This window comes from Mesocricetus auratus, unplaced genomic scaffold (assembly GCF_017639785.1).
Source record: "Mesocricetus auratus isolate SY011 unplaced genomic scaffold, BCM_Maur_2.0 Super-Scaffold_100040, whole genome shotgun sequence".
Lineage (NCBI taxonomy): Eukaryota > Metazoa > Chordata > Mammalia > Rodentia > Cricetidae > Mesocricetus > Mesocricetus auratus.
Genome location: NW_024429217.1, coordinates 10,430,444 through 10,450,586, shown reverse-complemented (window position 1 = coordinate 10,450,586; position 20,143 = coordinate 10,430,444). Strand labels below are relative to the sequence as shown.

Below are 20,143 nucleotides of genomic sequence, written 5' to 3'. Positions count from 1 at the left end.
ACCAAGAGGAGCTTGGGAGGACTAGGAGGGAGAGGGAAGAGTAGACTGGGCTCTCCCCCTGGGCCTCCTGGCTGCCATACATGAGCTCATGCCCGCCCGTCCTGAGACACAGAAACCTCTGACCCTGTGAGTGAGCAACACTTTCTTTCTTAAGTTGCTTTCCTGGGGGTTTTGTCGGTGTAATGACAGATACACAAAGCTGTGTTTCTCGCCTCCATGGCAGGCAGGTTTCCTTTAATAGATTCTGTAATCTCACAGGACAATGACCATCGAGTGCCTACTCCTGCACACGCCCTCCTTGAGGCATGGGCAGTGGTGTGGGCTTCAGCACAGCCTTCCTGTTTGTCTGGGGCCTCAATCTGGCCTCCTTGTGATGCATTCTTGCCTATGATTCAACCTTAAAGGAGATGGTTGCTGTGTTGCATGAAGTTGACTGACAAATGATTTCTTCATCATCTTAAAAAAGATGCCCCCGAGTCTTTTCACTGGACTCTTTTAGTTTTGGGACATAACAAGCCACAGAGTTCTAGAGCGGGGATGTTTTGTTTCAGTCTCAACCATGCCAACTTTCTTGGGTGATGGAACAGTCGCATGAGTAGACAATGGCCATTGTGGATAAGATCACAAGAAGAGTCTGCTGTCTGTTACTGCCCTCCAATCCCCACTCCCCGTTTCTCTTCAGATGCCCTTCTAGGCTAGAGACTGGAGGCCAGAGGGAAGTTCTGAATGGTGCATTTCTTTCTCCCATGTACCCTGATGTTATCGCTTTTTTTTTTTTTTTGAGACAGGGTCTCACTATGTAGCTCCTACCATCTTGGAACTCATTCTGTAGACCATCTACCTCTGCCTCCCAAGTGCTGGGATTAAAGGCATATACCACTAGATGACTGTTAATCATTCTTATTGGTGCTGATTTTGTTTTCCATCCAGTCTTCCCGAACTCTGGAACAAGGCCACATAAAATATCATTTTCACTATAGTTCTATTGATAAAGCTAGTAAAAACAGCTGTATCATGTACTTGGACCCCTACCAGCATAATTAGTAGGACAGGAGAACTGAGGGTAATTTCTTTTTTCTTAGCCACCTAGGTTCTGCAGAGAGCTGTGTAACATACAGTCAAGTGTGTTTACTGAGCTGTGTTCATACAGGCTGTGACCAAATGCCACATATCAGGACAGACAAATGACCACAGTGCCTAAAAATTAATCAGTGTATCCCCAGAATTCAGTGGGTATTACGCATTTAAAATGTTATCGTTTTATTTTTGTGTATGAGTGTGTACGTGTACTTGCATGCATGTATGTACGTGTGTGTGTGGTGTGTAAGCCAGACGATGACCTAAGATATTCACTTTTTTAAAGACAGGATTCCTCACCAGCCTGGAGCACACCAGTTAGGCTACGTTGGCTGTCTCTGCCTCCTCAGAGCTAGCATCAGTGGCACGCACCGTCACACCAGCTTTTCATACGAGTGCTGAGGACTGAAATGTCCTCATTCTTTCGCCACAGTCGCTTTACTTAGCCATCTCCCTAGTCCTGCATGTGAAATTTCAAGCATTACAAAGTACGAGCTTTCCAAGCGGATGGAACAACACTGCCAAGAGAGGAGTCTGCATTTTACTACTAACTAAGTCTCCCTGCACAGTACAGCTTCATGGGGGCTGGAGAGATGGGTCAGCAGCTTAGAGTGGTACTCACTGCTCTTCCAGAGGACCCGGGTTCAGGTCCTACATCAGTTGGCTCATGACTGCATCTCCAGGGCATCCTCTAGCCTGGGCAGACACCAGCACTCACACGTGCATATCCATACTCATACACGTAGTTAGAAAGTACAAAATAAATCTTTAAAAACAGGATAATTTGTGTATACGGTTATCCTAACTGGAATACTGTAATGATATCATTGGTGACTGACAGTATGACTTCATACAAGAAAACCACTTCTGAATTTTTCAACTATTTTTTTTACACATGGAATTACACACAACACAAAATACTTGTATTACAAATTGAAATCTTTACATTCGTGTATTCAGGACAGCAATGCAGGTAACACCAGCACTTCACTTAGTGACTCGCTTCATTGGACTGAACACAAAGCCAAGAAGGAATTATCTGCCTACATTACTTTCTTGTCTCTGAATTTAAAACAGAAAGAGAAATGACTCCTACCTTCTCTGTTATATGCCAGAATGATAAGCAATGTCAGTGATTAAGTAGTCTGGTCTTTCTATAAATGGGTTCTTGTATCCCAATAGCTCTTACGCTGTAAATCCTGAAGCTCTTACTATGTTTGTCTATCAAATTGTCATTATCTCAGCTTTCAGGAAAATTACGTCATCTTTGGTAATAGGCTGCCAACAAACAGAAACTATAGATTATACCATCCTCCCCAAAGAATCCTGTATCTTAATGAATAGCTGAATAAATAGGCATTAATTATGAAATTCACATTAAGATAGAAGAAAAACCAGCCATTCTGTTTGAACAGTTGCTACAAAATGTACTGTTTGTGTTAGGGTGAAAACAAACTGAATTAGGGGTGCTGCAACTGAGAAATCCTGCAGCTATGTACAGTAATCTGAAGGAGCCACAAAACCAATGTGTTTATATACACATTGCTTTTCCTCTCTTTCTGCATGGAAAAACATTGTTTTGTATAATGGGAAAACACTCAGTAGAACACCTACTACAGGGACTGATACAATATGCACAGCAGAATAATCAAATAAGACATGAGAACTATGGGCTTAATAAAGAATTTAGAGCTGGAAAACACACCAACAACAGGGAGGGCTGGAAACCTGGAATGCTTTCGTATGGAGGTTCAGAATATAAATTCATCTAACAAGCTTCTTGGTAGTTTCTAAAAGTTTCCACTCCATCACCTATGGTTTAAGTGTAGAGCTAAAAATAAACCATCATATTATACAAAACTTTGTATATTAGCATACAAAAGGTAACAATTTACTTTTTGTATAAAATATAACCTTTCGATAGTATATTTATTTCACATATGTATAAATATAATCCAAAGAATATGTTTTAAGTATTTCTACCAAAATATTCTTTACAAAAGTTTACAAAACAAGTAATTTATTAATATTTACAAATCAGCGCAGGAAAGTTTCTGGGCCAGCGATATTGGTGCGGTGGAGAAGAAGGAGAGAGCCCAAAGGTGTTGTAAAGACCAGAAGAGGGCTTTACAGAGCTTTAAAGACTTGTTCCTTTTCTGAACAGATCTGTGAAGGTTTGGTGCTTCCGTGACTTGAGTTCAATCACACCTGATAGTGAAGTATGTGAATGTGTAACTCAAAGGTTGAGAGTAGCCTTTGGTTCTCTGGATTTAGGAAAGTGGTAGTGGTGTTTTAGAACCAACTCAGACCTATACATCTCCACTCTGTTGTGTACTTAGACGTGAGCACTGAGGTTCAGTGGCCCAACACAAATCCACACTTTGCTGCACACTCAGCCCTGAGGGGAAACCTGGATAAGAAAGGCTCAGGCACCACAGGCCAAGGGTTTACTGTATGGTGAATAGTGGGAGTGGTGGCTACATGCAGACTAACTGGGCTCAGCTGTTCACCCACGTCCAAGTACTGTGTCCAAGGAAGTCCCTGTTGTCTCTCCGTTACCCTTCTCCTGTTTCTTATCTCCAGTCAAAACAGAATACTCTCTAATCTCACTCCAACCCAAGCTTTCATTTTCTACAAACAAGTCTCAAGGCTACGAAAAAATAGGAGGACAAGGCTCAATTGCATTCTGCTTGGGAACAAACCAGTGGCATCAGTCACAGCTGGAAACACCTTGGGTTACTTGTGGCCATGTTTGTCTTCTACATGGCAAAGTTCAGTTTTTTTTAAGTGAAATTTTATGCAAGCAGTTGTGCATTGATACCTTAGTATAATCATGACAAGTCTTGGTTATCTATAAAAAATTGGTAGGGAAGCCCCATTCAAGCTGTAAGCCCTGCATTCCTGTTTTATCACAAGACACAGCATCCCACCAAAATACAAAACACATGGGAAAATTACAAAAATGAGGAGTGCATCTAAGAAAGAAGTCATGTAATCTGACGGATGACTTCTAGGTTCTCTGGTTCTCTCTTATTTACTCCAAACAACCATATAGCATTTCAATCTTTCCTGCAAGTTTTAGGAAAAGTAAATGGAGAAATCAAAGCATACTTATCTACTAGAGCAGATGCCAGTCTCTGCCTGTCTATGATATGGGACCGAAAAAAGTCTCAAGTTCCGTTATATTTCCTTCTCCGAGAAAAGGAACTTGGGAAGACCATTTTTACATAACTAATTACACATCAACATCACAGTTGTGTTTGGATAAACCGGATAACATGTCCTGATGTTCAGGCAGGGAAAAGCGATCCTGACGTTTTAATATCAGGCTCGAGATTTTTAAAACAAGCACATGAACCAGAATGTTTATCACTGTGGTTATTGGCAGCTTTCTGTTTTGATGTCTCTAGTCCACCGGATGTCAGCAGTTTAGCATTCCAGGGTCCTTGGAAAATACTGCTCGAAGCCTGCAAAGCGCCTTCCTATTCTCCTTAGGAATTGCTTCCCAGGATTTCATCAAGGTTGATGTCTTTCATCCAATCGTCATTGCCAGGCTCTGTCTTCAATAAAGAATCAATGAAATCAGCATCACTGTTTAGGGCAGGGCCCATGCTGTCAGTCTGTTGGCTGAGGAAGTCAAAAGCTAAATCGCTGCCGTGGTCAGTTCCTTGAAAAGCCCTGGAACTTTGGTTGGATGAAGGAAAAGTGTTGGGCGTCAGGGATGGTGGCTGGTTGGTGCCTGTCCGCGGCTGATTCAATCCTGTTCCTGATGGATTCAAATTAGATAGACTCTGTGAGCTCAGCTGGTTAGGTCTGAGGTTCAAACCCCTGAGTGGACCTAGCGTTTGCCCATTTAATGTCTGATTCATTTGGCTCATAGGTCTCATTTGCACTGTTGGCGTTAACTGGTTAGGGGGCGCCACTGCCCTCTGGGAAAATGGCTGGCTCCCAACTCCTGGCTGTAATGACTGGTTTGGGGTATAGGCTGCAGGTGTACCTGTTGGGAAGCGCACACCTGTGGATTTGAGGGCTTCCTGTTGCTTCGCCGTTACGTCTTGAGAAGCCCAGTTTGTTGCTGTCGTGTTGGATGTGATCATGACAGTTGATGACCTCTGGGCTGGCATGCCTGCCAAACTGTGGGCCAAATTTGGTCTTAGTTGTTGTGAACTGCCAACAGACCCAGCTCCAAAGGTGGCCACGTTGTTGCCGTTATTTGCCCCCAAGGGAGATGGCCGTGGCATCAGAGGGTTGTTCTGATTTGTTATCAGCTGGGTTGTATTCCTCTGTTGGGTCAGCTGATTCATTGCTGAAGTGACATTGTAGGTGCCAGGCTGGTTACAAGACAGGTTCCCATACATCCCCATGTTCTGCACCGCTGTGGATAACAGTGGCATTCTCATCCCATGAGACGTAGACATGAGGCTAGAGTTCGGAGTTAAAATGGTGTGTGTTGAAACTGGATTTGTCAAAGCTTGGTTAGAGTTTAAATTCACGGTAGAGGAGCCACCTAGGACAGAGAAGAGAATCACATTTGTTCATGATAGTATGACATCTCCTGTCTCAGCTTGCAAGAACTTACCGTTAGACGAATAACATATGAGACACACTGCGTAAAAAGAACAGAAGAGATTTGGTAGAGAGCATCTCCCCAGGCCACTCCTCCTTGGTTAAGAGTTTGCACATTACAGAAAGAAGACTGAAATAGAACGGTTCTGCCACTAGACCGAGCAATTCCACTCTTAGGCATATATCCAAATGAGGCAAATTCATACAACAAGGGCATCTGCTCCACTATAGCAGCATTATTTGTAATAGCCAGAACCTGGAAGCAACCTAGATGCCCCTCAACTGAAGAGTGGATAGAGAAAATGTGGTACATTTACACAATGGAGTATTACTCAGCAGAAAAAACAATGGAATCTTGAAATTCGCAGGTAAATGGATATCACTGGAAGAAACCATCCTGAGTGAGGTAACCCAGTTGCAAAAAGACAAACATGGTATGTACTCACTAATATATGGATTTTAGACATGGATCAGGATAGTGCCTGTCTGCACTTCCACTGATAGAGAGTCTGGGAAACAGGAAAGAACCTAAAAGATATGCATATATGCATAGTACCCAAGAGAAGAGGATTGAGACAAGATCCTCTGAATGGATGGGGAACACGGCGGGGGGTTGGGGGAGTGGGAGCTGGGAAGAAGAGAGGGGGTGAAGAGGAAGAGAGTTGGTCATGGGGGAGCAGAAAGTTGAGTGGGTGGGGGTAGAATAGGGGGAAGAGGGAATCATAGGTTAGAAGACAGATCAGGCACCAGAGTGACCTCTAGTAATCTAAAGGGATAACACCAATTGGCAAGCTAAGCAATAGTGGAGAGACCACCTTGAATGCCCATTCCTGATAATGAACTTGATGTCTATAACCATCTGGGAGCCTTCATCCTGTGACTGATGGAAGCAGAGGCAAACACACAATCACTGATCTGAACCCAAGGAACCCAGTGACAGAGAGAGAGGAGTGATGAGCAAATTGGCAAAGATTGGGCTGGCAAAACCAGCAGAGACAGCTGATCTGAACAGGGGAGAGCTCTTGGACCCAAGACCGATAGTGGGGAGGCCAGCATGGGACTGATCTGGACCCCCCAAATGTGAGTGTCAGTGAGAAGGCCTGGGCAACCTATGGGGCCCTGAGCTGTGGATCAGTGTCTATCCCTGGAATACAAACAGTCATCGTGTGCCTATAGCACAAAGAGGGATGCTCTCTCAGCCTGGAGTCTTAGGGGAGTGCCTGGACCCTACCCAGAGTGAAATGACAGACTCTAGATATCTCCTATGTGGAAGGATTTGGCAATAGGGTGGGAGGCTGGGGGGGGGGAAGGGGAGTGTGGGAGGAGGGGAGGGAGAGGGAACTGGGATTGACATGTAAAACAAGCTATTTAAAATTAAAATAAAAAATGATAAAAAACATTAGTGTGGGGAGGGCGGGGGAGGAGAGGAGGGACAGGGAGCTGGGATTGGCAAGTGAAACAAGCTTGTTTCTAATTTAAATAAAAAAAGGAAAAACAAAGCAAAAAAAAAAAAAGAACGGTTCTGCTTTCTAGTTTTTATTTTATTTGTCTCCTGAAGTCATTGAGCTGATAACCTTTCATTTTGAATTACTTTTGTTGTGTTCCAAGTTCGAAAACTATAACTTTGATTAGCTAGCTGTCATGAAATCCAGGTTACTCTTCACCCCAGGGTCCAAAGGAGAAAGTGGGGGATAAATCCTATTCATGGCTACTACTCATAACCTGTGGCCTGGACAATTGTCTCCACTCTTCGTCTGCGTCATCCTCATTCAAGACGCTGCTGTGAGTGGCTTCCCTGCATCCGAAGGGCAAACTAAGCCTCGTCTCTTTAAGAATCTGGGATTTGAGGTACTCTGGCTCTGTATGGGAAGCCTGCTGGCGGGTGCACACTACTACTGCAGAGCTATTGAATACCAGCCACTGCTGCTCATCTGTCTTCTACTCCCACGATGCCCCTTAGCCCCTGAGCCTTATATTTCCTTCAGGGTTCATGGCAAGCCTGAAGCTCTCCTTTGAAGCTTTTCCTAATATCCTAGTCTCATTTCTTTCGAGGCCGTTCTTCTGTTTAATTCTTCCACTGAGCACCATGGCAGTCCACCAAGCCTCGAAAGAGCTGCCAGTTAAACTGATGCCTGTCAACAATTGATTGAATGGGGGGCAATAACTGGACCCCAGCCTGCTGAATAAGATGGTTCCACACAATGGACAGTGACTAATAGAGGCTAAAATATCCCTGGCTCAGGGAGGCTGAAGGCACCCTGAGGAATCAGCTCGAGAGGCAAAAACGGAGGCAAGGGGTGCCTTAAACGACAAATTCCACCAGGGCAGGCATTGTCCCTTGTTCTGCTTACAGTTGTATTCCAGCTCCAGCAGCTGACAGAGTTTGCGTTCAACTGAATTTTGAATGATTTCGTGAAGGAGATTGAAGGAAAGACAAAACCCCAGAGAAAGACACTCTCAAGAAGAGATTGATACACACACACACACACACACACACACACAGAGTATGAAATAAGAGGTTTGTGAAGACCATGCCCACAAGTGACTGCTTAGGATATCCTCTGCTGGTATGACGTGTAACGAAAAAGACAAGGCCAAGCCAACACCATAGCTTTTCTCTTTACTACAAAATTTGTCCTCAACTAGACCCCATGCTCCTCCAAGGTGGGAGGAGTCTCTTGTACCTCCTTACACAGGTGATGTGTAGGGTCATAAGTAGTTTCAGAGCTAGAGATGTAGCTCACTGGGAAAATGCTTGCCCAACACAAGCAAGACCCTGGGCTCAGTCCCCCGCCCCCCAAAAAGAATTATTTCTGGACTGATGTTAAAATTTAGAGCAACACGAAAGAGTTTGCTTTGGTTTGCTGTTGGTTGTTTTATTCTTGGGCAGGTGTCCTTGTCCCGTCCCTGTCTTCCTCTGACTCAGAGCAATGTGTTCATGTGACAAAGCACAAATCCTGGGTTCTCTTGCTGATGGAAAACCCACAGGAACACATTGTGGCTAGAGGTAAGGATGCGTGGGCGGGAGTCCCAGAAGACCACTTTACGAGGGTGTGGCTCCTCCAGAACGCTTCTCACATTTCCCCCTTTCCTCTCCCTGCCTGCAATTTGGACATGGAAGCTCCCGACATGTTGGCTGCAGGGAAGCCCTTGGGATGGGAGCCACATGTTAAGGGCGCAAAAGGAAGCCTGGACTCTGGTGACACCGTGCAGACAGCACATCTGCTCTGGACTCCCATCCTGGAGAGTTTTCTACAAGAATGGGAAAAGAACCTTAAGAACCTACCTGAAAACTCGTATACTACTGCAAAGGTTCACAGGTTCTCCAAAGTCCGTTGGTTGCCCATGGCACCGGGCCATGCTCCTCATCAGAGCTCCACTGTCTTTTGTGGACAACCAAACTGAACTGGGAACTCAGCTTTTGCACTTAAATAAAATCATCTCGAGCAACAGAATACCTATTCCCATTTTTTTCCAGTGGGGAAAGACAACCTGTTGCATCTTCAGGCATTTGAAAGAATTACCACAACTTATTAAAGTATTTGCAACAGGACAGGCGATAGTAATAGGAGTGTCCACAGATCTTGATTTTTAGAGAATATTCTGGATGACTTCTTGGTCAGATGGAGACATGTAAAGAAAAGGTAGTTGAGAAACTGAAGATACTAGCTTAATGTGACAAGAAAAATCAGAGTTCTTGAGAGAAGTGACTGGAGAAGTTTCTGGAAACCAGGGAGCAGGAACAGCATGGGCTGGGTTTGAGGAAGATTCTTTGGGGTTTAGAGAACCCTAGAGAAAGAAAGATTTTTCCACAAGTACCTGCCCTATTTCATGAGAAAGAGAGTGAGGAAAAAGCTGTTTTGTGAGTTAAATAGAAAATAAATATAAATCCTTTCTTTTGTTGAGGAAGGCTTTATAAAAATATGATTTTCTTTTTAATTTTTCCCTTTCAACAAGGTGATTTGTCTTTCAAGGAGGATATTTGGGGAGATGGGCTCATAGGAAGAATGAGGAAGGATGAGGCTGTATGCAAGCTGCCAGGTGATGTTCTGAAAGGAGCTATTTCTGCACAACCTTCCACTGGCTGGACCAAGGTCAGCATGAGGAGGGGGAGTGAACAGGACAGTCAGGAGACCTGCAGGGTTTTAAAATTCTCACACGTAATTGGTAGAGTAGTTAGCATGTGAGCACAGAGCGTGGGGGAGAGGTGAGCATGTGAGCATAGAGTGTGAGGAGAGGTGAGCATGTGAGGAGAGGTGAGCATGTGAGGAGAGGTGAGCATGTGAGCATAGAGTGTGAGGAGAGGTGAGCATGTGAGCATAGAGTGTGGGGAGAGGTGACCATGTGAGCATAGAGTGTGAGGAGAGGTGAGCATGTGAGCACAGAGTGTGAGGAGAGGTGAGCATGTGAGGAGAGGTGAGCATGTGAGGAGAGGTGAGCATGTGAGGAGAGGTGAGCATGTGAGGAGAGGTGAGCATGTGAGGAGAGGTGAGCATGTGAGCATAGATTGTGAGGAGAGGTGAGCATGTGAGCATAGACTGTGGACAAGCAAGGACACATGAAAGGACAAGCGAGGTCTTTCTGAGGGTGAAGGGATAAAGACAGACTCTCACACTATAATCTGGGCTAGCCTGGAATTTACTGTGTAGCTCAGGCTGGAATTGAACGCACAGTGCTCCTCCTGCCTCAGGAGTGCTGGGATTATAGTGTGAGCCATAATGTGGTTTGGATCTGACGGTTAAGTCGGGGTTAGCGATAGCTTTGGGACGATGTGCTATCCAAGATGGGGAGAGAGAGCAGTAGACACGGAATAGAGTCTCGTTTTCACAGTTGTGGTTTGTATTAGTTTTGGAGAACTCTTACCAGAGTACTGAGCAGCTGGCTGCAGGCTGCCCGAATTTCTTCTTTGGTCTTTGTAGTCCGGGGGTGGCCTTGTCAGATGGCGGTTCATCTGATCCTGGGGGGAGCTTTTCTCCTTGAAAACACAAACGGAAGCACTGAGTGGGGTGAACACTTCTTCACTTACTAAAATCTGTATGCTGCTCAAAAAGGTCACATACAGGAAGTAGAGGCCGGAATATCGCAAGTTTGAAGCCAGCATGGGCTATACAATGGGAGCTTGCATCAAGCAAACTGGGTTATTTTACACCGTGGGCATGTGATTCATTTGGCAGTGTGGGTTCAGAGACAGATCTTTCCCTTTGAGTCACTTCCTACACGGAAGCGTCATTTCTGCCCCTCTATGGATTTCAGCGCCTGCTTTGTCTCTACGGTGCACGCTCATCTCCTTCATGCCGTGATTAGCTTTCAAGTGTGACTGAATGTGTGTGGGTTTGGTGATAGCACTTCTTGTTTTGCGCCTTAGCATGTCTGATGAGCTTCGGCGTCCGTGTGTAACTCTGGTGTCAAAGACTTTGGAAAATAGTTTGCCAGATAAAACGGAGAACACCTGGGATCTCCGTAATTTGGTTTGGCAATTCTTCTGCCTCTCCGTGGATGAGACACCAAGAGATTTGCTAACCTTCCAGGTACTGGGGCAGGCACCATGTGCACAGGACATCTCTTCTACCCACTCTTAACAAATCTTTGAAGGTAACCGTGGTTGTTCTCATTTAAAAGAGGCCATGCAAATTTCATTAGGCTAAGTAGCTTGCCCTGAGTCATGCAGTAATGCAACAGATACCAATTCCAGACTCAGGAACTCGGGGTCCTTCATGCCACTCAGTACAAAGACCTCAGCGTCCTGCTTGACAAGCACAGAATGTTCCGCGGCTGGCTGCCTTTATATTCTCTTGGTAGATGAGTTTGGGTGGTAAGAGAAGAAATAGGGACCTCCATTTACTATGCCAATGCCTTGGCGGAGCTTCAGGAACATCTCCGCTGCTGTCATTGCTCATAGCAGCAAAGAGCCGCGAGGAGCACAACTGTCTCGGGAGGGCTGTGAGAGGGCCTGGGTGAGCTAGGGAAGGAGAGCGTTGTCCTAGGCTGATGAAAGAGTAGCTTTTACACACTAGCTGGAGAGGGTGACATTTAGCATTGGGGATCACATAGTGACCTTGTTTGTTTTTAGATAAAATTACAAAGCGGCCTATTTGGTATTAGTTTATCATGACACCAGAATAACCCTGTCTGAGGCTGGCATGTGTTAAGGCTTTATGTTATACAGGGAGCAAGATGCATGACTATGCCCCTCCTACCAGCTTGGGATGGGGATTCCTACTTTCTTTCTTGTTGTGCTTTGGAAACTTTCTGGAATGGCTTCAATGTAATTCTGTATACACTATAAGGCAATATCCATTCCTAAAGATAAGAATAATTGGCATAGGTAGAGGCGAAGACTGTAATTATAGGAAAGTCAATACATAGGCAACTACAGCAGACAGATGAGGCCATTAGTTGGAGCCAAGTGTGTGTTTGCACCGCTCAAACTCACGGCTTCTGCTCAGCTCTGAAATTTCTTAGTGGGATGTGTGTTCTCTAAAAGGGGCAGGAGGAGGGCCTTAAAATAACAACAAACCAAATTTAGTTCTTGTTTCTAAGAAGAAACAAACTTGAAAGACTCATAGAGTGTTTTTGAACACCAAGTAATTCATATAAAACATAATTTTGATGAGCTAAGCGTAAATGAATCAGAAACATATGGATTACATTTCTTCTTTTAAACATGGGTTTACAAATTAAGGGAAAAACTGGTCAGTGAAACTCTTCTTTTGGTGGGGGGATTGCTCAAACAGTTTAAGAAAGAGCCTGGGGACTTCACCAACCCAATGTGGTTGTGAGCAAGCAACCCTGTTGTAAATACTTGTGTAAACTGACAGTTTTGATTTTTAAGCCAAGAATGGGACTTTGTGAAATCTTTTTTCCAAGAAGCATTTTTTCATTTATAATTAGGTGTTACTACTGTTTGTATGATGACGATTCGTGCACATGTGTGTGTATGTGTGTGTGTATGTGTGACAATTAGTTCCTTTTATTCCCACACACTATTACTTCAAATCCAGATTCACTTAATGTATCTTGAGCAGTTGACCTTTTCTCTCTCCAACAGATCACTTGATTTGCTAAAAGCCTTAACATACACATCTCTGAAAACCCAAGTTTCTTAATAGTCTATGTCCCCAAGTAAATCAGATTAGAGGGCTTTTCCTGTAGATGTAGCATAGACTTGTCATGCTACCAGACAGTGAAGTCCCTATAGGAAGCCTTACCCTCTCTGTGGAGCAGATGGGAGGAGGGTGGGATGGAGGGAGTGGAAGAAATGAGGGATGGGGAACTGGGATTGGAATGTAAAAATAAATTAATAATAATAATAATTAATTAATTAATATATTGTGTATACACTGACTGGAGGAAGCTACAATAAGGCCCCCGTGTAAACTCACACTGTATCACTGAAATCACCTCTGTGTAAAATGAAATGAGTTTTCATCGTGGCCCAATCTCTCTTGCTTCAGTGCTATCTGTCTTGCTTTGGTTTCCTTAGCCATAAAACACGTAAGATTTGGGAGGTTCTAGGATCTCTTTCATACTCCTCCTGTAAGGATGAACGCTTTTGTTCTGGAAAACTTCAGCATGGCGCCAGGCACACAGGAGGTGTCTAGTTCATGCTAGCAGCGATGATCAGTGTAGGGACCGTTACTCATTCCACTCTTTTGTGTGTTTCACTGGTGGAAGAATGGTCGAGAGTAAGGCTAACAAACTTTTAAGAAAAAAACAAAACACCTCCATTTAGGTGCCCATCTGGTCTTGCGAAGGCCTTGAATTACTAAAAAGCGAATGCTAATGCAAAGGGGCATCAAAGGCTTCTTCTTCCTGGAAACGCTAAAGAGCACAGGCACCCTCAATGGCATCCAGACAAAGAGGAGTGTGGATGCTTGGTAACAACCACAGAGAGCAGCTTCTTTCTTATTCACCTCACTACTGCCCATTGCACCTGTGAGACGCCATAGGGGCTCACTGGGAGCCAGGCCAGCACCATCACCAGGCCCCCAAGAATGTGTGTGTCACTTTTTGACAGGGGTTTTAATGGAAGCAGAAAACCCGGAAACTCCATCTTGTAAAGCTAATCAAATTTGCAGTGTCAATGGGGATAATAAGAGCCTCGCCAGGAAGTCCGTTTGAAATGGCACATTCTCTTCTCTTCCCCCTTGTTTCTAGGCTATTCCGGTTATAAAGATAAAAAGACAAGGAGGAGGAAGGAACAGGTGTGACCACAGATTTCAGACACCTGGAGCAAAAGCACTCACTTAAACTTGTCGTTCCTTTAAAGACATGTGTGACTGCTACATTGTTACTAGTTTTACCTAAAACTAACCAGTAAATACAGGGCTGCCTCTTTTGGTCTTTGGTCTGCTTCTGCCTAACATTGTGGATGCTACCCTTTCTATCAGAATACTGTGGTCTTTCCATGTTAAAGCCAAGTTTTAGCCCATTTTGAGAGATGATTTGTCAGATTTCCAAACTGGCGCTGGGCATTCTCTCCTATTGGGTTACCTTTAGTTGGATGTAAATCTGAACACAGTGATCCTTCTTAAAATCAATGGCATTTAAGGCAGTATGACTTAGCAAGACTCTTCCTCCGGCCTGTGTCCTTCATATTTCTATCCTTGACCACACTCTGTGCGTTGACACTTTGTGCCCTTTGTGTACCTGAGTCTTGAGCGTGTTGGATCTCCGGGCCAGCATGACCCCCCCCCCCATTTTTCCTCCCTACTCCCACTGCACCTTCTGATCTTTAGTAGATGCAATCTTTTCTCTGAAGCCATTTCTAGCAATTCCTACAGCATAGTGTTTAAGCATACGCATTACAATTGCCTATTTATTTGATGTTCACAGTGGATTCTGGGCTCCATTAGGTTAACAAGAGGGAAAGGGACTGTCTTGTTTGTGGCCTGTATCTTCATCATCTTTCAGTATTCACTGAATATTCATGGTGTTTATAGCACGTCATTTCTGGCTGTTTCTATAAAGTTTCTTGAGCATAAAATGATTTAGTGGACTTTTCTCATCTTACGGTGGTAGGGATCAAACCCAGGACCTAAGGCACGCTAGGCAAACACTCTACTGCTGAGCTGCGTCTCCTAATCTCGTTTCCCCCTTTCCTGTTTGGCTTTGTCCCTTTTGATTGCACTGGACAGAGGAGATTGTAGGGAGAGCTAGAGCTGTCTAAGTTAAGTGCAGTTTGGTCAGATGTGTCTGATGAAGTCTGGGGACACAGAGGAATGAGTAGCTACATACTGAAGCTAGCTTGGGTTGAGGGAAAACAACCTTGTGGTTCTTAAAAGGTCAGGCCAATATGGCGAACATGGGAATTTATTTAAAATGTATTTTTTGAAACAGTCCCCCATTCTTGAGATGCTTTTTTTTTTGGTGGTGGTGGGGGAAGCTAAATGTTGGTGGTGTAACTTTTAAAATTCCCTTTAAAAGTAACTCATTTACCTCTAAAAATCAGTTTGGAGTAGGGATGATTAAAGTGCAGTTCACTACCTCTGCCCCTTGAGGCTGGGAACAACTGAGATTTCATTTGCTCCATTCAAATGCCCGGCTGGCCACAGACATTCCTGAACTGGGCAGGGCTAGTCACGAGGGGCTGTGGACTCCATATGCCTAGCAGCTGGTAAATCGGTTTTTTGTTGTTGTTGCTACTGTTTCTGTTTGTTTGTTTTCTCCCCTGCATTTTAGATGCATGGTGTTTACTTTCTCTCGCATCCACTATACTCTCATTGCTGTCCCAGAAGGGCAAAGGGACTCTATAGCTCCAAGCCCACACCAGAGAAGTTAGGAGATAACTTTACCGAGTCAGCCAGCATCTGCTGCTGGAGGAGAAGCTGCTGCTTTGGCTCCATGGCTGGCCTCTGCAAGGTCTGTTTCTTCCCCATCATTTGCTGACTCAACAGAGACTGCTGGGAGTTCATGTAACCACTTGCAGTGTTTGGGTTTGAGCAGGAGTTGGGACTTGGACTGGGGCCTGTGTTCTGGCCTACCACAGTGTGTTGATCCTGCAGAAGAGAAAGGAGAAAGGGGAGCTACTGTGAATCAAATAAGACACAGGAAGCACAGAGATGTTAAGCCTCGACGCCAAACATTTTCATCTTGTTGGAGATCAAATTTGGCTAATGGGTTGGACATGTGGAGATTGCTTTAGAAATGTAGAAGAAATCGTGGCATAACATAGCAAACAGAGCAGGTAGGCGAACGGTAGGCATTGGATAAGCTCCCACCTGACTCTCAGAGTCGAGTCTCCTCATTCCAGGAGGCGTTTATGGAACCTCAAAGAAGACTGCTGTGAAAATATACAGTAATGCACTCAGCTTCTCAGAAGCAAAGGCACCACGGAGTGACAGCCATTTCTAAAGTCAACGTGCATTTATTATATCTGATCCTACAATAAAAGCGTCCTTTCCAAACACGTGTTTAAAGGCTGAATAGTCACTCTGGACGGGAGGCATGTGTGGTTTGCTCAGACTCACGACTCTCACAGCAGTTTATGCTAAGGGGTGGGGACATACCCCATTCACTGGCGATGGTGAGGAAAATCACGTCACATACCATGTGATACTGGGTGCTGGTGAATTACCATTCTGGTGTGAGGACTCTACCAGGTTTTAGACACTGATATAGCAGAACCCTGCAGGCAAAGGAATCAAACCCATGAAGTACCATTATTCCCTGGTGAGGTGTACAGAGCTCTGTACCAGTAGGGCTCCAAGAAGACTAGAAAACGTGATCTCCTTGGAGACTCGCATATGTAACCAGGGGCTGGAAAATGCTCATGTGTACAAAGGTTAGCAAGTATAAGATCAGCCTGGGCACAGGGACATATTCTTGTAACCCCAGCTCTTAGTAGGTGGAGGGAGGAGGACCACTGATTCAAGGTCATGCTCTATTATATAACCGGTTTGAGTCCAGCCTGGGATACAGGAGATGACGTCTCAAAGAAGAAAATGCAAAACACAAGAAGCAAACACATCATGAAATAAAAATTTAGATTACATCATAGCAGCACAATGTCAAAAGCCCTCATCCACTGGTTACAGGGACCCGAGAGGTGTGCCCCTCACTCACGTGCCAGCTCATGTTCACAGTACCTGTGGGAAACAGGAGACACGCAGAGGCCAGACAGCCCAGCTCTTACTCCCCAGCCGGACAGCATGTGCTCACGGCAAGCAGATCAAAATGAAGCATGCATACTAGGAGTGGCACACCATTCTTGGGAATTAGCTTCTCCGCTATCCCATCTTTTAAAAAATATTTAGCCACTAAGCTCTTTTAAAGGAGTAGAAAGCTGTCTGTCTGAAACCCAGGGCAATAGGAGACTTGATCCTAGTAGCTGCCTCAACAGCAAAGGGGTCTGACATAATCATGAGGACAGCCACGTGCCCAAATGTGGTGCCTGGGACAGTTGCAGCACTCGGGGCTTTCCAGTGTGCATCCATGTGGTCCTTGGAAGTCATTTCCTCCCCTGTGTCTTACATGCCACTAGGAATGTAGCCCTGAGGACAAGTTCTTGAGAGTTCCTGGTAGAACGGCAAAGAGGAAGATCTGTGGGTTGAGTGTCTTGGGAGGAAAGCAGGGGAGGAAATACTTGGGGGGTTGGGGGCTGAAGCCTTGGGGCTCCTCAGATACCAAGGGAAGCAGAGTGTGTGGGCAGAAAGAGACAGGGCTGAGGAGTGTAAGAGCCATTGGAAATGACAGTGGAAGGAATCAGCCAGAGAGAATGTGCTGGAAGCAGTCATTGGGCCTCTGCTCTATTTCAATCTGAACAATCTTTTCTAAGATATAACCTGAAGTTCTGTGTGAGGCTTTGAGAAAACAAATATTTCATGTTTAAAGGAAATGATTGGCAAACAGGTAGAATAAAATCTAAAGGACTCGCCGGGCATTGGTGGCACACGCCTTTAATCCCAGCACTCGAGAGGCAGAGGCAGGCTGATCTCTGTGAGTTCGAGACCAGCCTGGACTACCAAGTGAGTTCCAGGACAGCCTCCAAAGCCACAGAGAAACCCTGTCTCGAAAAAACAACAACAAAAAAATCTAAAGGACTCTTTTGATCTCTTTGAATGGCTGTATAGTGGACAAAGCAGCTCCAGGAAGCTGCCCACTCCCGTCCATACCCTGGTTCTGACGTTTATTAGGCATGAGGTCCGGCAGAAGTGAACTAGCTTTCCTTATCTGTAAGATGGGAACAGGGACAACGATGATGGCAGTGAGGTACTGACATCACACACTCCCTGTGAGAACAAATGGCTGGCTCCCAGGAAGTCCTACCACGATGGCCACTCAGAGCTACTAATGATATTTCAAGAGTGCCTTTTTATTTTTATCTTTTTGCTTTTGAAGCAAATAAGTCAGGCCTCGCATGTCACTGAACACTGTTCTATGACGACTTTATCGGAGATGCAGAGTTCAGTTGAAACGGGAAGGGGACACATATAGGTGCCCCCTCAGCTTGCATATGAGTTTATGATGCTCACTCGTAGGCTGTCCATGCTCGAGTGCATGGTCCCTCATCCTTGAACAATGGGCAGCACTAACTGGACTCAGAGGGTTATTAAAAACACAAAAAAAGGAGAACATGAAGTTGGGAGGGAGTGGGACTAGGGGCACTAAGGGAAGTTGGAAGGAAGCAATGGTGGATAGATAGGATCAAACTACATTGCATTAATGTACGAAACTTTCAAAGAATAAATAAAATATGATTAAAAACTAAAAGAAAAGAGATGGACAGCATGTTTGGTGTTGGCAGAACTGGTGAGCTTCAACATAATTTCCAGAGAAATCTGGAACAACACCCATCTCTGAGATTTCTAAAGGATGTGCATGCCAAGAAAATGCAGCCCTTTTTCTCTCTAATCAAACAGATGGACGGTTCTAAATTTAGATTCATTCCTAGACAATACCAAAAATACTCTAGGACCCTTTCCCCCGGAGTCTCAAGTGTTGTCCAAATTTGAAACTAGTGCTGGAGTGGAGCGATGTGCCCTGGTGTGGAGGAAGGAGAGAGATGAGTTAAGAGGGAGATGAGTTCTTTGGGCATTAGGTAGATTTTTTAACCTTTGAATTTGTAGCTCTTAGACCTTACCACAGTACTCTTTATACTCTTTTCAGTTTGTGATTGAAGTCACATTTAGCTGCTGTCACATTTTCTGCCCTTATGCTAGCTATGAAACACAAGACACCTCCTTCACAGACATGCCTTCATTGCCAAGATGTTGTGCAAACTTCAGCACATAAAATATTTTGAAAGAAAAATATGTTCCAGTGCATTGGCTCTGACTCCACACCCAGCCTTGCTGCTTCTGCAGCTTCAGTCACGGAGAACTCAACACCGAAGAAGTCACCTGGTTCTCCCCACCCAAGACAGCCTTCCCTCTGAAGGACAAATGAAAGTCATGGGAAAGTTGGCACACACTCAGCCTCCATGACACTCTGTGTCATGAATGTGCTGTGGGACTGTGAATGACTCAAGCCATTTCCATTGATGTGGTGTCTTCTATGGTAGAAAACCCAAGATTCTAGAGAAATTGGAATCAAAGATTGATTTGGTAACAAGTAACAAACATACAACTGATTAACATAATTAACTCAAACTATCTTTCATTTATGTTTTTTCTTTTAAATCTGTTTTTAGCTCTAATGCCCTAATGTTTGGTGCTAACCTACCCTGTCTTCATTTCCAGTTAGTATGTAGTCATAGGTTTTCATACCCATGGTGTATATGTGTACTCCCACATCCAACTTTAGAATACATACAATTTTCTACTTTAATTTTTAAAAATAGTTTATTTAAATTCATTTTATGTGCATTGGTGTGAAGATGTCAGATCCCCCTGGAACTGGAGTTACAGACAGCTGTGAGCTGTCATATGGGTACTTGGAATTGAACCTAGGTCTTCTGAAAGAGCTACCTGTGTTCTTAACCACTGAGCCATCTCTCCAGCCCCTACTTTATTTGAGATTAGAATTTAAGTTCTCCTATATAACCCTCCCCACTCCAAATTCATGACCCTTTTTTTCAGCAATTGTTATTGCATGATTATATGTATTTATATATGCATATGTGCTCCTGGATATACCCTGGTGGGTCTATGTAATTTTACTTGTGTGTATATTTTCACGAATGACCATTTGGTACTGGACTGCTAATCGGTGTGCTCTTCCCTGGGGACGACTACCTCTTCCACCACCAACTTTCCTCGGTTGCCTGTAATTCTTTGTGTAGGGTTGAGGCCTCAAGTTAGAATACATATTTAACGAGCCAGGTTGTATGAAAAAAATCTTAGGCTCAAACAGTAGAGGCAAAGCTTGCCAAATGGATCATAATTTAATGAAGAATCTCAGTAAATTGTGGCCAACACATGAGTAATCTTCCAAAAAGATGCCACAAACAGAAATGATGTGGTTAATCATTTGTTTCAATGTGAAACAAGGTTTATGTGTGTCAGGGAGGACTGACTTCATCAAGGTAGGAAGTGGTCGTATTAGACATGCCAGAGACAGA

General features: G+C 44.3%; 1 protein-coding gene across 1 annotated transcript in view; it reads right to left on the bottom strand.

Moving 5' to 3' along the window:
* Positions 1-1,945: 1,945 nt before the first annotated feature.
* Positions 1,946-20,143, bottom strand: part of Maml2 (mastermind like transcriptional coactivator 2) — a 321,229-nt gene continuing 303,031 nt past the window's right edge. The window contains exons 3-5 of the mRNA XM_021231346.2: positions 15,438-15,641; positions 10,507-10,618; positions 1,946-5,584 (exon numbers count right to left, since the gene is read on the bottom strand). Coding sequence (XP_021087005.1) covers positions 4,569-5,584; positions 10,507-10,618; positions 15,438-15,641 — 1,332 coding nt within the window. The 3' untranslated portion in view covers positions 1,946-4,568. The remainder of the gene's footprint in view (positions 5,585-10,506; positions 10,619-15,437; positions 15,642-20,143) is intronic.